At 48.2% G+C, this 11,330-nt stretch overlaps 3 protein-coding genes across 4 annotated transcripts; 1 reads left to right on the top strand and 2 right to left on the bottom strand.

The window, feature by feature from the left end:
• Window positions 1-38: 38 nt before the first annotated feature.
• Window positions 39-3,263, bottom strand: LOC111077549 (putative apoptosis-inducing factor 1, mitochondrial). Of its 2 annotated transcripts, none has more exons than XM_022371878.2 (7): window positions 2,872-3,263; window positions 2,528-2,802; window positions 2,102-2,404; window positions 1,910-2,045; window positions 1,591-1,840; window positions 711-1,525; window positions 39-644 (listed from the first exon to the last, which is right to left on the bottom strand). In XM_022371878.2, the coding sequence occupies exons 1-7, from the start codon at window positions 2,984-2,986 to the stop codon at window positions 220-222; spliced, it is 2,319 nt and encodes a 772-aa protein (XP_022227570.2). In that variant the 5' UTR covers window positions 2,987-3,263; the 3' UTR covers window positions 39-219. The 2 variants fall into 2 exon arrangements, with proteins under 2 accessions (XP_022227570.2, XP_022227577.2); XM_022371885.2 differs by having other exon boundaries at window positions 2,765-2,802; window positions 2,872-3,261.
• Window positions 3,264-3,713: 450 nt separating this feature from the next.
• Window positions 3,714-7,811, bottom strand: LOC111077541 (tubulin-specific chaperone D). The gene is made up of 5 exons (XM_022371865.2): window positions 6,641-7,811; window positions 5,442-6,584; window positions 4,960-5,385; window positions 4,428-4,894; window positions 3,714-4,364 (listed from the first exon to the last, which is right to left on the bottom strand). Exons 1-5 carry the CDS (start codon window positions 7,587-7,589, stop codon window positions 3,774-3,776), a joined length of 3,576 nt encoding a protein of 1,191 aa, XP_022227557.2. The 5' UTR covers window positions 7,590-7,811; the 3' UTR covers window positions 3,714-3,773.
• LOC111077570 (basic-leucine zipper transcription factor A) lies at window positions 7,733-9,353 on the top strand. Its single transcript, XM_022371910.2, has 2 exons — window positions 7,733-8,148; window positions 8,243-9,353. Exons 1-2 carry the CDS (start codon window positions 8,010-8,012, stop codon window positions 9,283-9,285), a joined length of 1,182 nt encoding a protein of 393 aa, XP_022227602.2. The 5' UTR covers window positions 7,733-8,009; the 3' UTR covers window positions 9,286-9,353.
• The last annotated feature ends 1,977 nt before the right edge of the window (window positions 9,354-11,330 follow it).

Here is an 11,330-nt window from a genome sequence, read left to right as displayed (position 1 = left end):
ATGTCCTCGTCACATCACTTTACATATCATATCATACCTTTGGTATGGATCTATCTATGTGGGCATGGAGTGATTGGACTAAAGGGTGGGGGAAACGAAAAACTAGAACTAAAATTTCTGTTCGATTGCGGCAAATCGCATATGTACATATAGTTTTTTTTTGTGGGGAGTTGACGGGAGGTGGTTAGGGTGGTGGGTGGGGGGGGGCAAGAACCACTACTAAGAGTGAATCTCAAACAACTTGGCAACCTCATTGAGGTCATCGTACTTCTTATTCTGATTAATAATTGTCCTAGCTAAGCCTACGCGATTAAACAGGTTCCACAAAAGAACGCCCACGATCTTTTCGTTCTTCAAATAGAAGATCACACCACGGCCATAGTTGGGCTGCTCCTCGTTGGCATCATCATCACAGGTCACCGCCTCTGCATTGGTTTTGTCATCAACTATTATTGTGTGCTTGCTGCCATCGTCTTCCTCGCGATTTTCGGTCAAGTTATCTGTGCTCGAGCGTCCGCCGGTGGCCGATGGCAGTGCAAAGATGCCCACAGTGGGCAGTGAAGAGTCCGCCAAGCCAATGCCCTCGTAGCCAATTTCAGGGCCCAAATCTGACCAGAACATGCTCTGATGCACATAGGGTTTCTCTGTGAATGGGGGGGAAATACACAATGGAAATCTTGTTGAGAACTCCTTTGAAAGGGGAAACTCACTTGCTCCCGTCATATTCTCGCCGGCCAGTTTGCCGGAGACCACCGAATGATCATGATGCTCCACACGTCGCCGGCCCAACAAAGGATCGTAGAAGCATGAGGCATCGCCAGCCACATACAGATTACGGCGTGCCTCCAGCTCTGCATTGACCACGAAACCGCCCAGGCTGCGATCCACCTCCAGTTTGCTGGGCGATGCCAGATTCGTGTTGGGCGAACAGCCCACACATATCACCACAATATCGGAGAGCAGGGTCATGCCATTGTTCAGTTCCAATTTGAGTGAGTCCTCGTCTCTGGTGGCAGACTTGATGCTGGCATTGGGTATGACACACACACCCTGATTCTTCATCTTGGCCATGGTCCAGCGGCTCAGATAGTTGGGCAGGACTTTGGACATGTTGCCGTTCTCCTGGAAGATCTGATAGACCTTGCCACCGCCATTCTCCTTTGAGTAGTGGGCCAGGGAGCAGGCCAGTTCGCTGCCAATGAAGCCATTGCCCACAATCGTAATTGAACGCTTCTCGGTGGCATAGCGTCGCAGGCGATCAAAGTCATCGGGTGTGCGATAGACCATCACCTTCTCGCGGACATTGGGCGCTGCATCACGGAACATGGGCAGATTTTTGGGGGCACAGCCTGTGGCAATGAGGCACTCATTGTAAGTGATCTTACAGCCGTCGTTCAATGTCACAGTGCGATTTTGGGCATCCACCTTCTTCACTGAGAATCCTTGGGCGACGGCTATACCACCATTTACACTGTCCTCCAGCTTTTCGGGATCCACGAAAAACTCATCCGGTTCAAAGAACAAGCTAAAAGGGTGCCACAAAAACCTTAGAGAATGTGCTGAGAAATGTGGAAATGCTGAATAACAGACCTTCGTTCGGAGCCAGTCCATTGCTTAAAGCGATAATCCTTGATGGGATCTTCGTTGGCATTGGGCGTGTACCACAGCTCCTTGGATAGGGGCGGACGCATATAGGGTTTGCGGTATTCATTGCTAACAATCAGCACCTTGGCCTTGGCATCGTTCGACTTGATGGAACGGAATGCAGAGAAGGCGGCCGTGCCACCGCCAATGATCAAGTAAGGCACATGTTTGGGCAGCTTCTCAGAGCTGTCAGGACCTGAAAGCGAACGAGCGTTTTGCTTTAGAATAATGCATCAAAGCGGAAAAGTTTTGTCCCCCTTCTCACTTGTTAAAAGTCCTGCCAACTGGGCGCGTTTCCTAGCCTCTGCTGAATTAAGTCCAGCGCCGGCGCCACTGCCATCGCCGCTGCCTGACCCTCCTGACTTATCATCTTTTTTTGTACTCGCCAGAAACCAGGCAATCTACAGCAAGGGAAAGAAATCAATACAGGGATATTTCTCATAACATTAAGACATACCAATCCACCAGCCACCAGTGCGGCCAGGGCACCCATAAGGCATTTCAATTTCAGCGATTTGTTTGGGTCTTCACAATCCTTGCCGCCGTCTCCAGCGCCTCCACCGCCGCCGCCGCCGCCACCGCCAGCTCCTCCACCCGGCGGACATTGTACCTGTTCAGTTTCCAAACGCATTTGCTTAAACTGATCACAAGGATCCTTGGTTGTTTGTTTTTTGTTGCAATCCATCAAGGGGCCTGTAACTTCTGAAGACTTGAGCACCTCCTTGGCGGTGGACATGTACTTGCTGCTGGTCGCATAGGCCTGCAAGCAGAGGCGAGAGAGATAAAGCTTTTAAATGAGTATCTCGGGGGTAAAGTGGGTAGATTGGATTGTTAAGCGACTCGATGTGGGAGTGTGGTGGAATGACAGATGACAGATTGGTACCCCTGGGAACTTTGACTTATGGTCAGCCGCCTGGCTATTGTACTCTTGATATTTTGCTTGAAAATGAGGCGGAGGCAGTGGTTGTTGTTGTTGTTGTGAACAAGAAGGAGGAGACTCTGCAACATCGGTATCGTACTCCACCTCCTCCTCCTCCCTGTATCTTTTCACACAAACATTTTGGTTCGGGTATTTCTGAGCCTGAGATTTAGTGCGTGCCTCAAGCGTACGCTTTTTTACCATTTCATATAGTTTTCCATGAGACGAACGTCGGCGATCTGCAAAACCGAAAAAAACATGAACATTCGAGGCAAGACCTGCTAGACATAACCTCACAGCACACTCACCATATACCGGCGCGGCATGTTGTTGCGACGGCAGCACTTTGATTCTGTTTCTGGCCAATATATGGGCCTGCCGGATCAAGCAGTGCATTACCGATCGGGCAGTCCAAAGATTCATCTTTGATATTCCACAGAAGCGAAGGCCAGGCCACAGATTTCCACCGATTATAAGAGGCCAGGCCACACCGCTGATTTCACAGTAGGATTTAAAAATTGTGTAACTGTGTAATACTAATACTCTGTTGTGACAGAATACAAAACTAATTCAATGACAAATGTACCCGGTGTGAAATCAGCGTTACTTTTATTGATATTCCTTGGAAATTTGTACTTTGTTTGCTATGTTTTATTATTTCAAATCGTCATTATATTTAGTTTTAGTGTGTGGTTTCAGTGTGACCGACCATCAGACATATACCGTAATATACCAAAGAAATGATGAAATATACCGTAATGTACCAAAGATATGATGAAATATACCATTATATACCGAGACATGAGTGAACGAATTCAGCCCACTTAAGCTCCCTGTAATTAAACCATAAGTTTATCAACTAAAGTAAGAGTTCTATAACCGTTATTAACATAGAACAAATTGCACGAAAAGAGCACCGCGTGGGTGTGGTATCAACTGAAGACAACGGAAACGGTAACGGAATATTGGGTACTTTATACCCTCCAATTATTGCTGCGACAGCACCCAAAGAAGTCTTCGGCTATGGGAGCTCTGAAGATAGTTTTTATGGGAAGATACTTTCTGCCATAATTAATCAATTTAAACCAACTATGTTTCCTTAAATCAAGGTAAAGACACTCCTCTGGCTAAGCTTTAAGCGACCAAAATGTATATTAGTAAAAGCATTTAATACACAGTGATAATAAATAAGCTAAACTTTTGTAGAAATTCATTTATCTGCTGCTTCTGATGCTGCTGCACCACTAACTGGTGGCTTAATGCCCATCAATTGGCAGAGCTGATTCCGCAACGGACGCACCTCCACCAGGGGCATGGTCCAGTCTGTCTCCGAGAGGAGTGTCAGGATTTCATCCATATTATCCTCGGGTATATCGGTAACATCGCCATGCAGGGCCAATGCCTCGTACAGCTTTGTGGCAGCCGTTTTGCGGACATGGACATGCTGCAGGCCCAGGAATACTGACAGTTTGGAGAGCACACGCCTGCTGAGTCGCGGCACTTGGATGAGCTGGCAAAAGGCGCTGATGCTGGTGGCCGTTTTGTACAATTTCTTGTAGCCCTTGACCTCCAGATTGAGCAGACGATAGATGTCCTCGACAAAGGTATTGGACTCGTCGTGCAGTACCATGTCGGTGGTGCCCGAACCAATGAGTATGTCCAGGAAACTCAATATGGGATAGGTCACGCGCTCGTTCAGCAGATTCTCCTGAAAGATCTCCACAATTTCCGTGCACAGGCGCGGCACCATCGTCGGATTGGAACGTAAAAATTGGAATAAAGCCGTCGAAGCATATTTGATCTGTGCCCCCAAAAGAAACAGCTATTAGTAGGCATCCTACCCAAATGCAGTGCCCGCACTCACCAGAGATTCAGTCAGTTGGCCAATGCTGGCGGTTAGACCCAGCAGCACGCGCTTGGAGTAATCCGGCAGGCCCAGCAGCTGGCAGAACAAGGGGAATGTATGATCGGCAAATAGCCAGAGAACAGAATTCACATCCGCTGGGAATATCTCAATGAGTTTCGCATGCTCCCGTATGTGCGGTATGGGGGGATCAGCATGGATCAGCTGGCAGCAAAGACGTCCGGCCAGGCCGCGCGTACGATCGATTTTCTCCACCGCTTGCTGCATGAAGCCGACAACAATCTCATGGACATGCGTGGCCGAGAGCATAGCCGGTGGACACTGAGTGACTATCTGGTAGAGCGATGACATGGCTGCCTCACGAACCCAGGCGCCAATATCGCCGCGATTGTCCAACGTATACTCCTCCAGGGCACTCAGCAGGCAGACGATGACTTTGTTGAAATTTGCCTGCTCCGAGAAGGTATCTAAAGGGTAGCCAACGGGATCATTAGCTGCAGATTATAATGCTGCTATAATGCTAGACTCTTACCAATCGATCCCTCGTAGCCCACAGAATGGACCACCTTTGTCAAGGCTTTGATGCTCTCCATGCGCGCCTCGCTCCAGCGGTAGGTCTGGATATTCTCATGCTCCTGGTGGACCATATCGCCGGCCAGTACCGCCTGCAGCGGCGTGAGCGAATGCTTCACTAGACTCTCCAGCACAGCCGACAAATGGGGGCGTAGCATAAACGAGGGCACGACACCCAAGGCGGCTATGTAGCCCATGCGTATGTGCTCGTCCAGATCGTTTTCGGAGCCCTTCAGATACGACCTGATGATGGTCTCGTTCTGGTCGCTGCGTGTATCCACACAGTAGTAGGCCCGACACAGCTCGGCAAAGGCCTCCACACCGGACTCACGTATGGCAGGGTTTTTGGTGACCAAACACAAGTCAATGACCGATTGCCACGACACTGAAAGGGAAATTATTTTTATATGGGGATAGTTTTAAAGATTTTAATGGACTCACGCAGACAATCGGGCGTCACCTGCAGCTTGGCCAGACTGCAGTTGCGTATGAAATCGGCTGTGCTGGATTTCAGCAGCTCCCCACTCATGCCACGGTAGTAGTTCTTCATCTGGAAGTTCCGTAGCAGCTCATTTAGCTCCACAATCCGCTGATTGGAGAGATACACAATGGCCGGCTCACTAGCCATTTCCTGTTTGCGCAGAGCTAGGGTGACTTCGCCCATGGCCAGGACACAGCCATGCCGACTGTTGATGTCAATGGTGTCCGTTTTGGCCAGCAGCTGTGGCAGCACCACAGCTGCCATGTATTCTGGCTCCCACAGCGTGAGCTTGTGCAGCGCCTTGGCTGTTAGCTCGCGTATGGTCGTATCCCAGTGGCCCACTTTGTGCTGCACCAGGTGACTGATCAATGGCTCGCGATATACCTCATATTGTGCTATAAAATCGCTGATATTCAGATACGAATTCTGTCGTATGCCCACAGAGAAAAAGTCCGTGGTGACGGAGATCTCAATGCCAAAGGGAAAGTTGCCCAAACGGCCAACGCTCTCCTGGAAAGCAGCCGATGCTGCACGCCGGCAGTTCACTTCGCGATCAAACACCGCCACCGTGAGCAGGCCAGAGGAGATCTTCTGGACGAACGGCTTGACATCATCGGGATTGTAGGCCCGGGCAAAGGCCCAGCACATGTAGCAGGCGGCATCGCGTATATGCTGACCCACGGACATGTAGCCCTTCATCTCATCGTAGAACAAGGCCTGCATGAGCAGCGGCACCAGCTCCTCGAGGCGATGTGGCAGCAGCAGACCACGCTTGGCCAGCTCGGCCAAAGCCAAACAGCCGCCATGCCAGGCCTCGTGCGGCTCCAACGGATTCAGTATATCAATCACAGAGCCAATTACCTCGTCGGCCAGCTCTTTGGGCAGACGATTGGTCACCCTGCCCAGACCCTTGGCGGCATTCCATCGGATGTCATTGCCGCCACTTCGCAGCGCCTGCAGCAGCTCCTCGATCACCTCCTCAATGGAATCGGGCACGATAATCTCCTCGCCCGCATCCCCATCGGCGCCATCGACAGCAGCTCCAGACTGCGCACCACCGGCGCCCGGATGCTGATTGAGATTTGTGGCCAATGAGCGTGTGCCTGAAAAAGAGCAGCTTTCGGGAAACGAATCTTTGTTGTGCGCCTGCTCCACTCACCCCGCTTGTAGCGCCAGCTGGCAATGCGTGGCTTCAGGTGCACCAAGCCCAATCGCTGGACAATTTTCACATAGTACTTGTACTTGAGAAAATCATTGCCATCCTTGTACTGGCAGGAGGTTATCCAGTGCAGCAGTTTGTCCGCATAGGGCAGCAAATCCTCACGCTTGCCATGCTTCAGAATGGCCGCCACAGCAGCCAGTTGGCCAAATTTCACATTCACAGTGTCCGCCTGATGCTGGCCAATGATCCAGTCGAGAAAACGCTCCAAATACAGATCCTTAATGTCGATGCGTACGAAAAACTTGGCAGCCAGATAGGCGGCCATGCTGCTGCACGTATCATTGGTGGAGACATACAGCTTGCAGAGCTCAAAGATGCGCTCCATTTTGGTGGATTTATTGGACTGCACGTTGTTGGTCAGCACACAGTTGACAGCCGGGACACTGGGCGAGGTTTCGTATGCATCCAAACGTGACATATGAAACGGGTTCAGCACAACAATGGACATCCAGAGGAGCAGTATGTAGCGTGTCTCCCATTTCTCGAATGCATTGGGATCCTGTTGGCCCAACAGATCCAGCACAAACTCCAGATCGCTCAGCTCGTGGGGCATAAATTTGACCAATACTTTGTATGTGCGTACCTTGCATATGATATACAAATACTTGAAGGCTGCATCACGTTCACCCACCGGCGACTCCTCCACCCTAATCTTGGCCAGCAGGCGACCCAGCAGCAGCTCCAGATGGGGATCCAGCAAGTGGGGCTGCTCTTGGTAGAGCGACAGCACTTGGGAGTAGTTTTGAAATTCCCTTTCGAAAGAGGCGTCATCGATTGATTTGATATTTTCGATCATCTGCAGCACCTGGTCCAGTTCTGTGAATAGTTCCAGGGTATTTGCCGGCAGTTCATCGTCCTTAGACTCCACCCCGTGGTTGGACATCATAGGTGAATTTAATTTAAATGTTTATTCAAACAGCCGGCTGTAACAAATTTGTTTTCTCTCTTTCTTTCCTCAGTGTTGTTTCGTTTGGTTTCCACTGTTCCAATCCACACATCTGATTCACGCCAGCTGTTCAGGCCAGAGTTGCCAGAGTGTTTGTTGTGCAGCAAAAAAAAAGTGAAGCGCGATGAAAATATTCTTGCGAAAATTGTGACAAATTAAAGAAATTAAATTAGATCCTCGACATTAAATAAATGTTTGAGCGTTGTCACAAAGTGCTGTCACACACATACGCCTGCCCGCATTTGTTGTAAGTTGGTCGCTGGCTGGGCAGCAGGCCATTTCATTTGTTTACACGCCACGACTTTTTGTTTTGTGGTGTGCGATAAAAGTTTTCTTAGCAACGCCAAGCTGTATATTCCCATGAAAAGAGACGTACTTCGCCTCATTGCGGAGGTACGGCCGCGGCGTGCACTATGGGACACCAGCATCCGCTTGTCCAACCGCAAGGACGAATGGGCGACGCAGTGGTTGGATGTGTCTGCAAAATTGCAGCTGGACGGTAAGTGTCGCGCTGGTGGTGTGGTGGTGGCGCGTCACCTTTTTCGCTGCGCTTCTATTAATACCCATTGCCCATGGCTCTCGCATCGTTCTAGTTATTTCATGCAAGAAGCGCTTCAAAGGTCTGAGGGACAGCTACCGCTCCGAGATCCGAAAGATACAGCAGGGTCGCATCGAAATGTCCAACTGGACGTACTTTCGACCCTTGGAGTTCCTGCGCATCATTTTTGATCCCACCGGCCTCGTGGGATTCGAGCCAGAGGATTACGAATTCGATTTCGAGTCGGCCGAGTGCTCCAATGACTATGACCAAACACATATGGATGACTTTATCATCGATCTGGACAATGATGATTCGGTGGACTTTGAAATTATGGGCGACATCTTCAAGCGTGACTCGCCCGAGCAACAGGACTCGGGCTCCGATATGTCGCTCATGAAGCCGCTGGACTCTGGCTCAGATATGTCGCTGATGAAGCGCCTGGACATGTCCATGGCCAACAGATCCGATATGGAACTGTCGCCGCGACTGCTGTCGCCATTGCATCAGCCAGTTAATCATTCAATGCTGCCCAGGCCGCCGCCAACGAAACGCAATCGTCGGCGAAAGACATCGTCCTCGTATGACGGCCCCATATCCAATGGCTACTGCCACAACAACAGCAACAACAACAACAACAGCCAGACAACACACGTGGCGGAGACACCGCCGCCAGCAGCCAGCAGTCAGTCAACAGTGGCGTCCAAAGACGATGCTGACTACAATTTTCTGGTTAGCCTAATGCCGCACATGAAGTCCCTCTCGGACATGGGCAATCTCAAATTTCGCATGGAAATCAGCCGCATACTAGTGGAACTGAAAAAGGAGGAGACGACGCCAGCACGCAACGATGCGGCGGTTAGGCCGCAATATTCGCCAGCAACAATGCCAAAGCTAACACCAGCTCCGGCCGCACAGCGATCTTCGCTGCAGCAGCATCAGCGCCAGCAGCAGCAGCAGCAGCAGCAACAGCAGCAGCATCAGCATCAGCATTCGGATCCAGAGAAATATTTTATACCCAACAGCTACCTGAACGGCTACGTGGACAGCTCAATGGTCGAGTGCGATGTTAAGATAGAAAACGAACCTTTGCTTTAAGGTTTGCGATGATGTGGAATTTTTAGTCGTTATTACAAGCACGCGTACATGAGGAACTATAATGCCGCGAGAGATAAGCTGAGAAGAGAACTTTAGGAGGAGAACCTTATATAGAGCATAGACAAAATGCGCTTAATCCAAATTTAATTTACGATTTTTACATTCATAATGGTATCCATAAGAGATTAGAGTTGAGCATTTCTACATCGATTCATAGAAACCCGCAACTCTACTGCACACACATACATTCTTGTAATTATTATGCCCTTAATGAATATGTTTTTCCAAAATATACGTAAAGGTTGCAGAGGTCATAGCCCACCCCCCAAAAACAATCGTGTTGTTTCGATAGGGCATCCTACTAACTATCCATCAATATTCAACAAGAAAATGGGTGTACTTAATTCTGATAAAGTTTATTTAAATAGTTAAGCAATAAATTCATTTGATCATTTTCACAATAGCCAACCAGCAGTTTTTGCTCTTATTAATATAACAATGGGCTTGAATACGATATGGGGGTTTCCTTTGTGCAATAAAAACTATTTTTTGTCGAGGCACATGGGTCTCGACATTAAGATACCCTGGTAAATACATGTACATACGTGTACATACTTATGTAAGTACTTGTGAAAAACACGCTAATCCCAGGTGTGTAGACGAGAAAGGGAAGGGAGTAGTTCTGCGAGAACGTGTTTCACGTCGAGAGAGCTAGCGGTGGAGAGAGATGGAGCGAGAGAGAGAGAAAGATGGAAGTGGTTTGCATGAAAAGTCACCCTTTACGGCCACATAAAATCAGTCAAAAAATGGGGAAAACGCCACAAATATTATCTTTATTATTATCTATGTAGTAGAATACGAAAAAAGGGCAAAACTATACCCAATTTCAATCAAAAATGAGAGTCATCAAGAAAAAACAATTTTGCCGAAAAATTGCCGAATGTGGCGAGCTGCAAAGACACACTGGAATAGAGAGTGAGAGGAAGTTGCGCTCGAGTGCCAACCTTTTACTGCTAAGACACCCTGGAAGAGAGACAGAGATATAAAGTCAGCAACGTGTGGAATCGGAAACGCTTCTTTATGGTTCTGTACATACATATGTACATACCTACATATATACATATGTTCATAGTGAGATTTGCGATTACTTGATATTCCTCTATACTCACATTCGGTATAAAAAAAGTAAACTTCCGCGAGAGTAATTTGATCATTTTTCAGATCAAATGACTAGCTCCATTTCTTTATATCGATCTAAAAATGTGTTAACGAAGGCTAAACAGAAATGTCGATTACGAAAAATGCAAATTTTGCATTTTTCGTGCATGGTACTCAGAGCATATAGGGGTATATTAGACTGGACACTCGGATGGAAGCATTTCCAACGCCATAATTATATTTATACTTTGTCAGCAGATGTGCATCTACGAAAATCTGTGGCACCAATAAATGAAGATTCAATAAAACCGAAAATGCAGAATTACATAAAAATTATATCTACCAGACTACAGAATTTCAGATCATAGCTATGCTCTCACCCACTCTCTTTTCCACGCCCAGTGTGCGCTCCCTGGTGGAGTGAGCGTGATGATGATTCGTTGGTGCGGAAAGAGAGAGAGAGAGAGACAGGTGTAGTGGAATAAGTGGTATGGAAACATACAATTTTTAAATGCGAATGAAATATTTTCTTAGGCAGAAAGAGGATAAATGAAGGGAAAGGCCGGGGCCTGCCAGATTAAGCTGCGCGGCCTGCTTTGCCTGTACTACCTCAACCCCCCTTCGGTTATAAACCAACCCAATTAATCAGTGAGACTCCGGCTTTCACTTAATTTTGCGTTTAACGTTTTCAGCCAAGAGGTGAGGTCACACTTTTAATTTCATGTCCCTCCGACATTCGCAAACGTGTGGTTTATTTCCTGCTGTATTGTTAAGCGCAAAATGTACTGCTGTTATACACACGCGCTAGTGGCAGCTCATACAAAAAGCCCTCTATTATGTTTAACAGAGATTTATCGATAACCAAATCGGGCTGCCACAGCTGTTCG

This window comes from Drosophila obscura, unplaced genomic scaffold (genome assembly GCF_018151105.1).
Source record: "Drosophila obscura isolate BZ-5 IFL unplaced genomic scaffold, ASM1815110v1 contig_200, whole genome shotgun sequence".
Lineage (NCBI taxonomy): Eukaryota > Metazoa > Arthropoda > Insecta > Diptera > Drosophilidae > Drosophila > Drosophila obscura.
Note: the sequence above shows the minus strand (reverse complement) of the source record. Positions and strands in the feature narration are given on the sequence as shown.

Excerpts from the sequence above, each read along its gene's own strand:
- LOC111077549 (XM_022371878.2), bottom strand. The coding sequence starts at position 2,986 with ATGAATCTTTGGACTGCCCGATCGGTAATGCACTGCTTGATCCGGCAG. Across the intron at positions 1,526-1,590 it reads TGGACTGGCTCCGAACGAAG|CTTGTTCTTTGAACCGGATG; the intron begins GTCTGTTATTCA and ends GCACCCTTTTAG. Across the intron at positions 645-710 it reads CGAGAATATGACGGGAGCAA|AGAAACCCTATGTGCATCAG; the intron begins GTGAGTTTCCCC and ends CCCCATTCACAG.
- LOC111077541 (XM_022371865.2), bottom strand. The coding sequence starts at position 7,589 with ATGATGTCCAACCACGGGGTGGAGTCTAAGGACGATGAACTGCCGGCA. Across the intron at positions 4,895-4,959 it reads GGGCTACGAGGGATCGATTG|ATACCTTCTCGGAGCAGGCA; the intron begins GTAAGAGTCTAG and ends GCTACCCTTTAG. Across the intron at positions 4,365-4,427 it reads GCCAACTGACTGAATCTCTG|ATCAAATATGCTTCGACGGC; the intron begins GTGAGTGCGGGC and ends TTGGGGGCACAG.
- LOC111077570 (XM_022371910.2), top strand. The coding sequence starts at position 8,010 with ATGAAAAGAGACGTACTTCGCCTCATTGCGGAGGTACGGCCGCGGCGT. Across the intron at positions 8,149-8,242 it reads TGCAAAATTGCAGCTGGACG|TTATTTCATGCAAGAAGCGC; the intron begins GTAAGTGTCGCG and ends GCATCGTTCTAG.